The sequence below is a fragment of the Protopterus annectens genome, chromosome 2.part1 (genome assembly GCF_019279795.1).
Source record: "Protopterus annectens isolate FY-2018-M chromosome 2.part1, PAN1.0, whole genome shotgun sequence".
Taxonomy (NCBI): Eukaryota; Metazoa; Chordata; order Ceratodontiformes; family Protopteridae; genus Protopterus; species Protopterus annectens.
This window is the reverse complement of record NC_056729.1, coordinates 1,246,973,923-1,246,988,383: the sequence shown is the minus strand read 5'-3', so window position 1 is coordinate 1,246,988,383 and position 14,461 is coordinate 1,246,973,923. Positions and strand designations below refer to the sequence as shown.

The window sequence follows — 14,461 nt, the reverse complement described above, 5'->3', positions numbered from 1 at the left end:
TCCTAATAAACACCCATTATACATAGGGACAAAATTGAGTTGGGTTGTACAGGTAGGCATATAAAGGCTCTGTTGGTCATTGGCCTAGTATGTACTATGAACCTAAAACTCAGGGATCAGGTTAGGTAACAATAATGAGTCCCTGTGATCAGAGAAGTCAAAATAAAAACAAGACTCTAAGTTACTCCACTAGAAAAAAATCATATATCAATCTAATATAGATAAATAGGGATACTGTAGATTCATCAACAATTGCATGTCAGCAAACATAACCAGTAGTGGTAAACATTAAAAGGCTTAGCCAGCCACAATACCCAACCAAAATAGCTAACTCTAAAGGTAAGAAAACAATATCTCCTAAGACAATTAATGCTGTACTAAATAACAACTGAATCCCACCCAAACCAAAACGCAATGTTTTTCAGCATGAAAACCACACACAATCCACTTTGACCCTTTGCACACAACTTTTAAATACACACATTTCTAACTTAAAGCTACTGCCATAAAACAAATTAAAATTTTACTCAGTAAACTTTCTAAGCATTACAATAGTTAATACTATTTATAATTCACCATTGCTACTTGAAAGTGGATGACAGTCACTTTCTTCCCCACTCACACATATCTTTATCTTACTCCTAGCATTTAAGATGATCTCCTCAGAGTTCAAGCATGCCACAGTTATCCCCACACCTAAGGTTTCTACTCTTAGCATAGCTGATGACTTCCATCCTTTAGATAATATTTATCAAGCTGCAAAACTTAAAGAAAAACTCATATTATCAAACACTGCAATACCTTATTCAGCATGACATCCTTTCTAACTTAGAGATGGCTTTAGATCCAAGTGATGCACATAAACTGCTGTGTTTTCATTCACATATGTCATTTATTCTACTGAATAAAAGGACACTCACTGGAGCCGTGTTCATATAAAGAGCCTTTGAATCTGTAGATCATGACATTCTAATACAAATGAAAATTCGGTGATTCTTTGAAGTATACTTTTGGTTCAGTAATTATCTCCACTGTCATTTGTAATTCATGACTAACCAAGTCTGGAAAAAATGCACACAAGTGTTCCCCAAGACTGTGTTCCTGTTCCCTTCCTATTCTTCCTGTTTATGAGTCACCTGCTGTGGGATCTTCATAATCTTGACCGTTCGCTTTGCAACATTACCATTTTAACTAAACAAGGCATAACAGACTGCATTTGAAAACTTGTGGAAGTGGTTGCTTTCTAACAGACTGCCTCCTAATGGTTATGCTCTTAACAACCAAGCAAACATTTGCGCATGATAGCATGCTCAACATATGTGGCCTAACAAAGCCATCCCTCATAGTCTTCTCCCTCCAGAAATGCCTTTGGATAACTCTTGATCAAATGGTAACTCTCCTCCCACTTGTTGTGGGACAGTCACAAAAAGTGCTTTCCCAGCTTAGGGGCACATACATAATCTTCTAACTGAAGATGCTATGTGATATGTAGCCATATATGTATTTCATTTATTTATTTATTTTACATTTGTTTACCGGGAAAGACTGGCTGACTAAAACTGTTTTTCAGTGGAGGTCTGGGGGAGGAAAGCTCCAAGTAGAATCAAACAAACAAAACAATATATGAAGGAATAAATGTTACATGTACATAACCACAGGATATAGGTTGACAAGAGATAAATGCATACAATTAGATAACATATGTTTCATACAAAGTTATACATAGTAGATAGCATTAGTCACTCTTCTGTATTGCAATAATAATTACAAGAATTAACAAGGCTAATAGTGTTCTTTTACAAACAGGGTCTATATTAGAACATCGAAGTTTCAGAACTTTGAATGTTCTAATATTGAACCCTATTCAGTGAATGCTGAAAATAGCAAAGCTGCAGAAAAACGAATTTTTTTCCCAGGGAAAGAATTTGGTTGTCAGTTTCTGTCGCTTCGCTATTTTCAGCACTGTGGTGGAACGTTACAGGTCAGGTTCAGGTAAGTGTGCGATTGTGTGGATGTGAGGTTTAGGTGAGTTAGGGTTAGGGTGCGGGTCAGGTAAGTGTGCGATTGTGTGGACGTGAGGGTTAGGGTGGGGTAGGTGAGTTAGGGTTAGGGCGTAGGTGAGGTGAGTGAGCGATAGTGACGGGCCTTAGGGTTAGGGTTTGGGTTAAGGTAAGTAGATAGTTAGCGGTGTATGTACAGTTTAGTGTAGGGTTAGATGTAAGATTTTAGGTGTGTGTGTGTGTGTGTGTGTGTGTGTGTGTGTGTGTGTGTGTGTGTGTGTGTGTGGATTGTTTGTTTGGTGTGCTTGTGTTGTGTGTGTGTGTTTCAGAACAGCAAATTTTTTCCTAGTTCTGAATGTTCAATGTTGTCAGCGTTCACTGAATTGGGTTCGATATTAGAACATTCGAAGTTCTGAAAGTTCAGTGTTCTAATATAGACCCCACAAACATGTATTTTTTCTTAGGCTGGAATATTCCCATCCAATCACTGCTTTTCAATCAGTACAAAACTTGGATGTGTTGCATAAGTCAGAGAATATAGATTCATCCTTCTCAACTGACATAGTTAGTGAGCATCATTGTTTAACCACTGCAAAAATGTCTCGACTTCCCATTCAAGCAAGGGCAGCCTTACTTCTTAGTACTCTCGAGGACAGTCTTAGTACTCTCAAGGGCAGCCTTACTTCTTAGTACTCTCGAGGACAGTCTTAGTACTCTCAAGGGCAGCCTTACTTCTTAGTACTCTCGAGGACAGTCTTAGTACTCTCAAGGGCAGCCTTACTTCTTAGTACTCTCGAGGACAGTCTTAGTACTCTCAAGGGCAGCCTTACTTCTTAGTACTCTCGAGGACAGTCTTAGTACTCTCAAGGGCAGCCTTACTTCTTAGTACTCTCGAGGACAGTCTTAGTACTCTCAAGGGCAGCCTTACTTCTTGGTACTCTGTTTTAAATGAATCAGTACTACAGCAACCCCCTTAAAAAGCTGCTGCACTTAGAAATAACTCATATGGCTGTAGAGATATGGTTGACAATGCCTAATTTTGATCTCCTTACGCTCTTACCATAGGAGAAAAACATTTTTTTCTAAAGTGATTCCTGACACCTGGAACATCATCCCTTCAACAGTTGGAATGACTTAATTGCTCAAAACTTTAGAAAAATCACTCAACAATCGTGTAAGTTCAGTTCATAGGTTCATAGGTTGATAGGTTCATAGGTTGGTACTGGGCTATCTGCCCTAGGGCATTTACAAGCCTAGCCAGAGTGTGTTTGGTTTTGCCACCCTTTTAAATGAGTTTACTGTGCCCTTTTTAGGTTAGTTTACTGTGCCTCTGTCTAGTAGTGACACAGAAGTGATCCCCGGGGTAAATCTACGATCTCCCATCCACTCGTCAAGATTCCTCTTGAAGAGAGTCAGTGAGGGGCTCTGCCTGACATGGACTGGGATTCTATTCCAGAGTGATAGGAGCCTCTGAGTTATAAATCTGTCTCTCCAGCATGTCCTATTAATTTCTGTGTTGCGGTTCAAGTCCCTCGAGCGTGTAGCTCTAAGGGATTTGGATTTTTTGAGGTGGAGCATGTCTATTAATTCTGGGTTGGACATGGCTTTATACGTCTGGCACAGATCACCTCTAAGTAGGCGGTATGCAACTGAGTAGAGCTGGAGTTTTTTTAACCGAGCAGCATAGGTCATCTGTTTGAGTCCCTTGATCCTCATGGTGAGGTACTTTTGGGGTCTTTCCAGTTGCTCCAGGTGTCGGGTAAGGTACATCCCAAATGGGGCATTGTATTCAATTATGGGCCGGATTGCTCTTTTGGGGGGAAGGGGGGGGAGAAGTTTCCACTGAACCTGTCTGCCAGGATGTTGGCAATGTCTGCGGGTTCAGTGTATTTTTGTCATTTTGGACTAACTCCGAACATATCTGGGAGTTGCCACCCAGGTTTCTAACATAACAAAAGAAGGCCTTATGATTTTCTTTAGTGTCCTGTGCAATTTTTCTCTCGAAGCTGGCCTTGGATGATTTTATGAGGGACCGTAGTTTTTTGCTAGTACTGATCAGAGATGCCTTCCTTTTTAGGGATTTTGCTCTGTCATGTAGTAGCTTCCTCCTTTTGTTGTATAGCTTATTTATGGCTGGGGTCCACCAGACAGGATGCCTGCCTTTGGAGGATTGGGTCTTGGTTTTATTTGGGATTGCATGATCCATGCATTCCTGAAGGTGTCCATAGAATGCATTTATAAAGGATTCTGCAGTTTGGGCTGTAGTTTCCACTGGCCTGGGGGCTTTGAAAGATTTCACCTCAGTTTTGAGAAGTGTGAAATTAGCTTTTCAGAAGTTTTTCACTGTGGTTGTCTGGGCTGGTGGTGGGGTCGAGATGTGGATGTCCAGAGAGATTAATTTATGATCCAATCTTACCAATGAAGGGTATACCTCTGGTGTGGAGCATAGACTCCCCATGTTGGTGATGATCAGGTCCAGTATGTTTTCCCCTCTTGTGGGAGTGGTGACTAGTTGTTCCATAGCATTTGAGTTTATAAATTCTAGGAACCTTTGGGCTAGGGTGTTGGGGCTTGAGTAATGCTCCCAGTCTATGTTTGGGTAGTTGAAGTCACCCAATATAATGGTGTTTGGAGAGACCTTCATATTCTCCAGTGTTCTCAGGAAAGCCGAGTGAGGTTCCTGAGTTTGGGAGGGTGGTCTGTAGCAGGCTACAAACTGAAAGGCAGTTTTGCCCACTGTTAGTTGCACATGGATGGTCTTCGATGCTTCGTGCAGTGCCACTAACCTGGAGGTGTGGGTATCTTTGATGAATATGGATACACCACCTCCCTTTGTGGTTCGGTCTGAGTTTTGAGGCCGAAAAGCATGGTATGAGGTATAACCTGGTAGTGCTGGGGTGCTCTCTGGAGCCTTGAACCAGGTCTCTGTTACTGCACAGACATCGATATTCTCCATACTGAGGAGAGCCTCGAGCGCTTGCATTTTAGAGGTTTAGACTTCTGGCGTTGAGTAGCATTATCCTTAGTTTCTTTTTCCTTGTGTTGTCTGTGGAGGCAGGTTTGTCTTTTGAGCCTTGCCTAAAAAAGGCACTATGGGGGTGGCAAGAGCCTTTGCCAATATCTGAAAGCCCAGGGGTGACAGGTGCAAGCCGTCCCTAGCGAAGCAACGTGGCTTGTCGAGCATGTCATCCCAGGCTGACAAGACACTGGATCCCCTTTGAATGATACCAAAACTTTAGCCAGTTGTTAAAATTGATCATTTTGTCTTTATATTGTGGCATCATTCTTGGTGAGGGTAAGATGCTACTCAAGGTCAGGGTCATACCTGCCTGGGCTACATGATCAGGGAGCTCCTCTATGTCTCTTTTCATGTAGTCCGGGGAGGTACGTCTCCGGTCATTCACACCAGCATGCACAATGACTGAGTCATATTTGTACTTGCTTTGGAGTGACCTGAGTGCTTGTGTTATGTGGCGGATCCTGGCGCCCGACAGGCAGCTCACCGTGACCTTCTCCTTGTTCAGCCTGGTGAGTGGGACGTCAGTGTGTCTGACAGTAGAGTCACCTATTACAAGTGTATCAGGTGTGTTGTTTAGCCTTAAGGGCTGTGACTGTTTGGCACACTGACTTTGTGAAGTATGTGTTACACGTGTTTTGTTTTGGGGTAGCGGTTGCTTGGATGTCTGCTTTGGAGGTCTCTGCTGCTTAGGCAGATTTATATTTAGAGCCTCCGAGTATGTTTTTGTGTGTTTATGTGTTTGGTTTGTTGTTGTGGTAGGTCTATGTGCGACTGGATTTGTGTTGTGTGTGGTTACCTTCTCCTCCTGACTGACTGCGCCAGTACTGAGTTGAGAGAGCTTAGCCTCCAGTTTGGCTATATGGTTGCATCTCTCGCATATAGTTTAACTTGTTGGGAGGAGGAGAGGGTTGTCTGTGTACATGAGGCATTTGTAACATTGCCTCAAGATTCCCAGATTCACCAGCTGGACTGGAGAGGAAACCAGTAACTGACCTTTGGACATGCCAGAATAGTATAAGTAATTCCTTTATAACTGATCAAAAAGGACCAATAGGGGCCGAGTACTCCAAGGGAGTATATGAGGATGTAGTGCTTTTAGTTTATTAGTGCTAACATATATAATTGCTTATATGAGCAAAGTGCAGGGCTTTAGGTTGAAAATAGGGTCCTTACTTTGAGAGATAGAGCAGATCTAAGGGAAAAAGTGAAGAATAGACTTTGTGGAGCCGAGAATGATTTAAGCCCGATTAAGCGGCGCTGACCGATGCTGCGCTATGCGCAAAATCGCTCCAAAGCGGGTTTTTATACAGGGGACTTGAAAGAGCTAGAAATTAGCCCAAAACAGCCAATAAACTACAAGATTCTGTGCTGAGTTCACTCCTCCAGGGACAGATAGGCTGCTCAACGCTCCCCACTCCCACTGGTGAACAAAGAAGCTTCCTTCTGTCCAAGTAAAGAAATGGGCAACACAGGAACTATACCAAAGTCCAGAATACAGCAAAGCCTGTATTAGGGACTATTCTAGGTCAGGAAAGGTGGGAAAAAGAATATTTTTTTGGTTTTTCTTTTTTTTTACAAGACAAACAGCAGAAAAAGCACAGTAAATACTTTACACAGGCTAGCGCACTTGAGTGAGCAGCCTCAACAGTTAAATTCAACAAAAAGACAAACTTTAAAAGTGCGGGTATGAATTAATTGCAAAAACAAGCTTAAAACAGGCAAAAGAGCAGATTTAACTCACTTTTTGGTGAGAATAGACAGTTGCAAAGGTAATAGCAGTAAAATATACTTAAATCAAGTAGCGGTCACTCTTTTTCGTCTCTCTGCTGCTAGCACCACTCTGCAGGACTACGAGGAACTATTGCTGAGTCGGAACAAGAGCAAAACCGCGTTTTTATACAGGGGACTTGAAAGAGCTAGAAATTAGCCCAAAACGGCCAATAAACAACAAGATTCTGTGTTGAGATCACTCCTCCAGGGACAGATAGGCTGCTCAAAGCTCCCCACTCCCACTGGTGAACAAAGAAGCTTCCCCTCTATCCAAGTAAGGAAATGGGCAATACAGGAACTATACCAAAGTCCAGAATACAGCAAAGCCTGTATTAGGGACTATTCTAGGTCAGGAAAGGCGGGAAACAAGGATTTTTTTTTTTGTTTTTCATTTTTTTTTTACAAGACAAACAGCAGAAAATGCACAGTAAATACTTAACACAGGCTAGCGCACTTGAGTGAGCAGCCTCAACAGTTAAATTCAACAAAAAGACAAACTTAGTGCAGGTATGAATTAATTGCAAAATCAAGCTTAAAACAGGCAAAAGAGCAGGTTTAACTCACTTTCCGGTGAGAATAGACAGTCGCAAAGGTAATAGCAGTAAAAAATACTTAAATCAGGTAGCAGTCACTCTTTTTCATCTCTCTGCTGCTAGCACCACTCTGCAGGACCACTAGGAGCTATTGCTGAGTCAAAACAAGTTTACAGTGTAACTGCTGTGATACTCTGGGTTAAATACCACATCAGTTCTTTCTTCTCTTCAACCATACAGTTTTGTCTCATATAAGATTTGGCTGGGTTGAAACAAGTACATTGACACTATTTTCTAAATATATATGTACATTTGTGGGCTATTTTGTATTCTGTCTTTCTCTCATAATGTACCAATGCCTTCTCTAACTACTGTACAACTAAATATGTTTTACTAAGTCGAGCAGAACCAGTGCCTGGGGTTTGATTGACAGCCCTGACACTTGGCAGTGAAGGAGGGAGGGAGTGGGTTTAATCAGCTTGTCTCTTCTGCGGAGAGGAAAAGGTCTGTATGCACTTAGAGCCACACAGAATTTTACAATTCCCCTTTTGGGGATCAGAGAGACCAGCACTTATGCTGCAGGGAGAGTCCTGTGTATGCACTTCCAAACAAATATTTAATCTATTGAGCTATTGAAGTTCTCCTGATATATCATAAAAATAGAAATGTAATACTAAAATCTATCTTTATTGTCTTGTTGAAATGCAAACTGTTAGTGTTTTTCATTTGTTTCTTTATATATTTTTATATATTTTTTCATAAATCTGTTAATAAGGATTCAATTGATTTGTTTCCATGTATGTAACCTGACAGAACTATTCTATAAATTTAATAATACTTTGTAATTATTTATTTATATTCCTGCCAAACATTTTTTTACTTTCTCTCTGAGCTCTTGAATCCCTGTCCAATTTATTTCTCTAGATTATAATCAGTATTGATTTTTTTATAATGTTTTCAAACATATACTCTGGAAACAGTTACACCATCCAATGCATCTGTTTTTATTCCAATATTTCAATATTTCTAAATTTGAATGAATTGATGGATTTATTTTGTACTGAAGGGTGTAGGTAGACTGAAGGCATTTATAAAGTTTCTGAACCGTTTATGTATTTTGTTAATAAACTATGATTTTTTGATAGTGAATTAATTTTAAATTGTAAATAAATACACGCTATCAGCAACATTTAGTTCTCTAGAGTTTTCATTGCAGGAGGAAGAAATTGTCATTTTGTTTATACTAATCAGTGACAATGTAAATCTTTCCAATGAGGTGAATAACTTTTACCTAACCAATGAAAAATTATTTTGAGATTTGTTCCCTGTGCATATGTTTACAAATCTGGTAGTTCATTCCTCCTTTCTCCCAAAACTGTATGTGATGTATATGAGCCACTCTAGGTCTTTAGGGGTACCATAACATTTTTAAAAGAAGTTTATTGATTTTTTTCTTTAGATTCTTTTTCAACATAACATCAATTGTGCAAATTGTATATAGAATTTGTGGTAGTAAGATAAGTTTTGTGAGTTGTAGTCTGTCTTCAGATATATAAAACTGTTCCAAGTCCCAATTAAGTTTTTCTTTCTGTTATATTACCATAGTTTTGTCTTATTTTATCACAACTGTTGTTTTAAGAATTATTCCCAGATGTTCTAATTCTAGAGATTTTTTATGAAATTGTATTTTAGTGATATTCTAGCATTTATATCTTTTTTTTTTTTTTGAATATAATAGATTTTGTTTTATTATTGTTGAACAGACTGGAGATTTTTTCAAAACAATTTTCATATATGTATTATTGTTGTGCCTAAAGTTGGCTATTGTCAATATGGTATAATTTGCAGATAACATTATTTTTTATTTAGATTTTCCCCTAATTTTATTCCTAAAATATTAGTGTTCATTTTAATTGTCTGTGCCAAAACCTCACTTGCAGTTATGATAATACAGATAAAGGGCATCCTTCTTTGGTCTCTTTTAATTCTAAAGATTTAGTTTGTTTTATTCCATATATTTCATTATAATTGTAAACATTTTGAAGCAGCTGAATAAATTATTTTGGAAAACTGAATAGTTTCCAGTGTTTTAAATAAATAATCCCTGCTAACTGAAATAAATGCTTTTCATTGTCTATTCATATAGGTGGTATTTAAACTGCTATGGTAGTGAATATTTAAAAGAGCATATGAGTAAAGATTTTCTTACCTTATACAATTCCAGAATTTGTTGCCTTGCTATTTATATATAATACTTTTTGAACATGAACCTTCATTAAAGTTTATTAACATTTTATATGCTGTTTAAATCCATTCAAGTCCCTTTTTCCTTTTCTACTGATATCATTGAAAAAGTTGTTTCAGAAGAGAGAGACTGTTTTTTGCTTTTATCTTCAATCCTGCAATGTTTTCCCAAAATTCTCTTCAAAGTATAAGCTGAATAGTTCATTTCTTCACTTATAGGGGTGAGTTGTGTTGAAAATCCTGTTTCCAGTAGAAAGAAACATTTTTAATATTATATGATATAACTGGAATTTATTTTGTTTTAATACATTAATTAATGGACATAATCATTGTCAAATCATATATTATGTTGGACTAGGCAGTTTTGAGAACAAGTTATTTATATGGGAATAACCAGAATTTCACCACAATGGACCCTTGGTTGGTTAGTAGGATTTCTGAGACTAGGTTTTCCAATGGCTCAGTGAGCTCTTTTATATCCCAAATGAATGATACTCTTGTAGGTTTAAAAGCTGTGGAATATAGTTTGTTAAACAAGCCAACATACCTCTGTTTTTTTTCAGCAACACCAAACATTTGAATTTATTTTTCTCCTTTATCTGTTTTCTAAATTTTCTATTTTGTTAAGAAGTCAAGAGTTTCATTTTAGTAAAAATGCATTGTGTGATTCCTCTTTTTTCACTCTCTCATCAATATCATTTAAAGCAATTTCCATTACTTTTATCTGAGAGATCCATTTATCTGTTTGTGTTAAAGTATTTTCTTGCATACTTTCAAGTTTTGTTTCAAACCCTTTTATTTTTATAGTTCTTATAAAGAAGAGTACCTGTTAAATCCTTCTTGAGAGAAATTTCACCATAACTTGTCTTAGAAGACTCTATTGCTGGAATAGTGTTCAAAATATAACTTTACACTGGATATGTATAGTACTATTTGGGGTATCTTTCAAATCTTCGAACGCTCAAAATTACGAACGTTACATGGTCAAGACCAAATGTTCAAAATTTTGAGTGCTCAAAGATAGACTTTCAATGACACTGTACAGTGCAGAAAGGGAGAATTTCCCTTTTCTGCACTGAAGTGCGGTCCTGGAGTTGGTATATTTAAGTAGGAGGTTGTGGAGGGTGCAGGGCGGCTTGCCCCCCTGCCTACACTGTTAGTGTTTTTATCTGTGTTTTCTTTTTTTTTTTAATGTTCGAACATCCAAATGTCGAACATTTGGTCTCGACCATGTAATGTTCGACATTTTGGATGTTTGAACATTTAACATAGACTCTACTGTTGTATGTGCCTTGTATGGTGCTTTGTTTAAAAATTCAAAATAATAATCATATTACTTTGTTAGTTTTGACACTCTGGAGCTTTTTAAGGAATTTCCTCAGATTCTCAAACTAGGTAAATGAAGTTGAAAGGAATTAAGGTGTGTACCCACTACCAGCTTATTAACAGTTCATTGACAGACTAAAGGAAAAAATGTATGAGGGTTCCATTAAATGTTCTGGTAGAGCTTAGGTGCTATGGGTTTTCCTAAAATGATCTTTTGTCAGCCTGGCACAGTCTTTAGTTTACTGACTGAATTGGTTAGACATAGTGATGCACACGGGTGTTAAACATATCATTTCAGCTGTGTCAGTCTTTTATTCCCATGCTGAAGAGTGGCAGCATGTTAAGTAAGGGATGCAAGCAGATAAATTGGGTCAGAAACTGCATAAAGGTTATAAAACACTAACTGATCACTGGAAGGCAGGCAGATAAGAGATGCAACAGGCCGGGTACCCGAAGGGTTAGTCCTGGGGCCAATTATTTTTAACAATTCTGTTTGTGTAAGTGTGTGGATTAAATGAATTTGCAAGTATGTCTGAAAAGACACCAGGAAGTGTAGCTAGTTAAATACTCTTGCAGTTGGCATAAAATGAGAAAGTGTTCAAAATTCATGAATAGATCATCAAGAACATGACAACTAATAATGAATACATGAAATACAAAATCATCCACCTCACATTCAGGGTAACCTACTGGTTGGAATGAATAAAGATGAATGTGAACATCTAAGCAGGGAGTATAGAAGGTATTAAGGATTTGTAGAACTTTGGGTGTACTGTTAAAGGAATATTAATCAAAAGTTGGGTAGTAGTAGTTAATCTGTAGAAGACCTGACAGTGGTAGTTCTGCAAAATAACCAGCACAATCTGGGAAGCAGCAACCGTAGAGATGAGATTAGCCAAGATAGTGAATGAGACTGAAAGTCTTCATTGTGTATGTGAAGTACCAGAACAGAGAGAGAGAGAGTAAAATCATTATTTTAACATGTACATTGAGTATAAGCACTGTAGAATGTATTTTTGGATTCCACAAAATGAGACAGAATGGTTATTGTATCAAGGAGAACGTCAAATAGTTGTGATTTACAGAATGTGGTCCTAGGAATTTGCAGCAGGTGACATCAGCAGAACATTCATTGCACATGGGCTGCAGGTCACATGCAGATGCTTGTCAGAGGTATAGGAGTAAACTAAATGGCAATGATGGGACTGTTGATACTTGATTAACCAGCTTAAACTGTTGAGTAAATGATTCATATAGGTAGTGTTTGTTGGATCTGTGTGTTACTGTGGATGGAAGCAGGGTGTGCAGATGAATTTAATACAGCCAAATTCTGAAAATTAAAAACTGGCTGAAAATTCAGGTAGAGGCTACATGGTCACTGTAAGTGCTGTTTTATTTGTCCTATTTTTATTTTGTTCTTACCTTGAGGTGCGCTAACATTCAACTTGACTGTAGGGAACAGAAGAGATGCAGAACTTGCAGATCTCTTCATACAAATGACTTAAAGAAAACCTGTCTAAAAGGTACATGTGGCTGAATGTCTGCATTGTTCATGTGGAACAGCATGTGCTAGACCCGCTGTTGATGTGCAAATGAAGAGAGTATCAATCTCTGAGCTGTAAATAAATTCTCATTATATCCACATTGTATACTTTTTAACATGAATTATATGTCCTTCTTACATTAAAATAAAACTGTATTATACACACACACACGCATATATATATGCACATATTCATGAGCATATTTTCTTTTACATTTTTTATTTTATTTTTTAATACAACAGATGGTGTAGGAAGTGGAACAGGGAAATAAGTTTAAAAATAAAATCTGTTTTTTTTTTTCTTTTTGTCTGTTTTCAGAACCAAATTTTGTGGCGGCATATGACATTGGATTGTTTACCTATTTCTTTTTCCGTGAGAATGCCATGGAGCATGATTGTGGGAAGACTGTTTACTCACGTGTTGCAAGGGTTTGCAAAAATGACATTGGAGGGAGATTTTTGCTAGAGGATACATGGACTACATTCATGAAAGCAAGACTTAACTGCTCACGATCAGGGGAGATCCCTTTTTATTATAATGAGCTTCAAAGCACGTACTACCTTCCAGAACAGGACCTGATCTATGGAATATTTACCACCAATGTGTAAGTTATGCACTGCATCATTTTTATTAGTTCTCTTATTGTTCTGTACTGTGTGTGAGCAGTTGGTTCGCTTTGTTTTTGAGGACCCATACATCACTATTATTATCATTAATATAGCATAAAAAAAACTCTCCAACTTGTGAGGCATGAATTTTGTAGCACTCTACAGAATCTCCACCCTTTCAGCAAATGGGTTTTTCTTAGTGTTATTTTGCAAAAAAAATGGAGTGTACTTTATCATTCTATGTTTCTAGTGCTAGAAGCAACTTTTCTAATTAAAGGGACTATAACAGAATGGACTTACAAGATGCCCTTCACTTTTAACATGTTACAGAACCAGTATCGTCTTCATATGTGTCTATTCTTTAACATACTTCATTTGGTTGTTAATGTCAGTTGATGGAGGCCATAAAATGTCATGGAACAAAGTAATAAAAGAGGCAGAGGTGATAGCGAGGTCTGAACAAATGTGTGCAGCTAGCATCATATTTTGTCTTGCACATTTGTCTCTGTGTTTCAGAGCACTTTACAGCTATAGAATATATTGCTGTTAAGCCTTCCTTTAGGCTATCACGGTGCTTGTATTCTAATTCCTTTGCTTTATATTTAGGACACTTGGCTAATCTATTAAGGACGTGTTTACATTTATTCAAAGTTGTAGCTGAGCATAGAGCTAGTGGTCACCTATTTTAGTCTGCAGTGGCATGTCAGTGCAAATAATAACACTTTGTTGAAGCAAATAACACAACATTTTTTAATAATTGTTCTAGGTTCCTAGACCCTAACCTTTGGTGGTTTATGATAATAATATGCATTGCTAAGCTTTCAGTTTTAGTCCAGATTTTATGTAAATTAATCAAGCTACCCCTGAATAATATGCTGAGTATAACTGGAAATGCACAAGTCTGTCCTTAAAGGTAACTGCAGTCCACAGATATGCAGATCAAAAAATATTTATCTTTTTATCCTATTCCAGCCTGAAGAATAATGTTACAATTAATTAATGGGTCTAATGAATGTTTTAAATAAGGGAATCAGAGCTGATGCTGAGTTTAATGCTATTGTGATAGCAGTTCATGTAATAGGAAATCATCACCTTTTTATATTACCTGGATTTTAATATAAACTAAGTTTATATCCATTCCTGTTCGTAAGTCATTATATGCAGTCTCAAATTCTGGAAGAGTATTACTGATTGATTGTAATAATAAACATAACTTATTACACAAAATGCATATGGAGAACTTGATAGTGTTACATTTCAAGTGATTGTTTACAGACCAGGCATGTAACTCACTTAAGTTATTTCTGCAAGGTGGAATAGTCAGTTATGAATTAGACTACCATGCCAAGTCTGCATTCCCCAGCACATTTTGGGCAGCATAACAAAGGAGTTAATTTGAAATGGTCCAAGGACAGAT

General features: G+C 37.7%; 1 protein-coding gene across 4 annotated transcripts in view; it reads left to right on the top strand.

The window, feature by feature from the left end:
- Positions 1-14,461, top strand: part of SEMA5B (semaphorin 5B) — a 3,270,261-nt gene that overhangs the window by 2,602,561 nt on the left and 653,239 nt on the right. For all 4 annotated transcript variants that reach the window (XM_044062778.1, XM_044062776.1, XM_044062777.1 and 1 more), the window contains one exon: positions 12,755-13,040. In XM_044062778.1, coding sequence (XP_043918713.1) covers positions 12,755-13,040 — 286 coding nt within the window. The remainder of the gene's footprint in view (positions 1-12,754; positions 13,041-14,461) is intronic.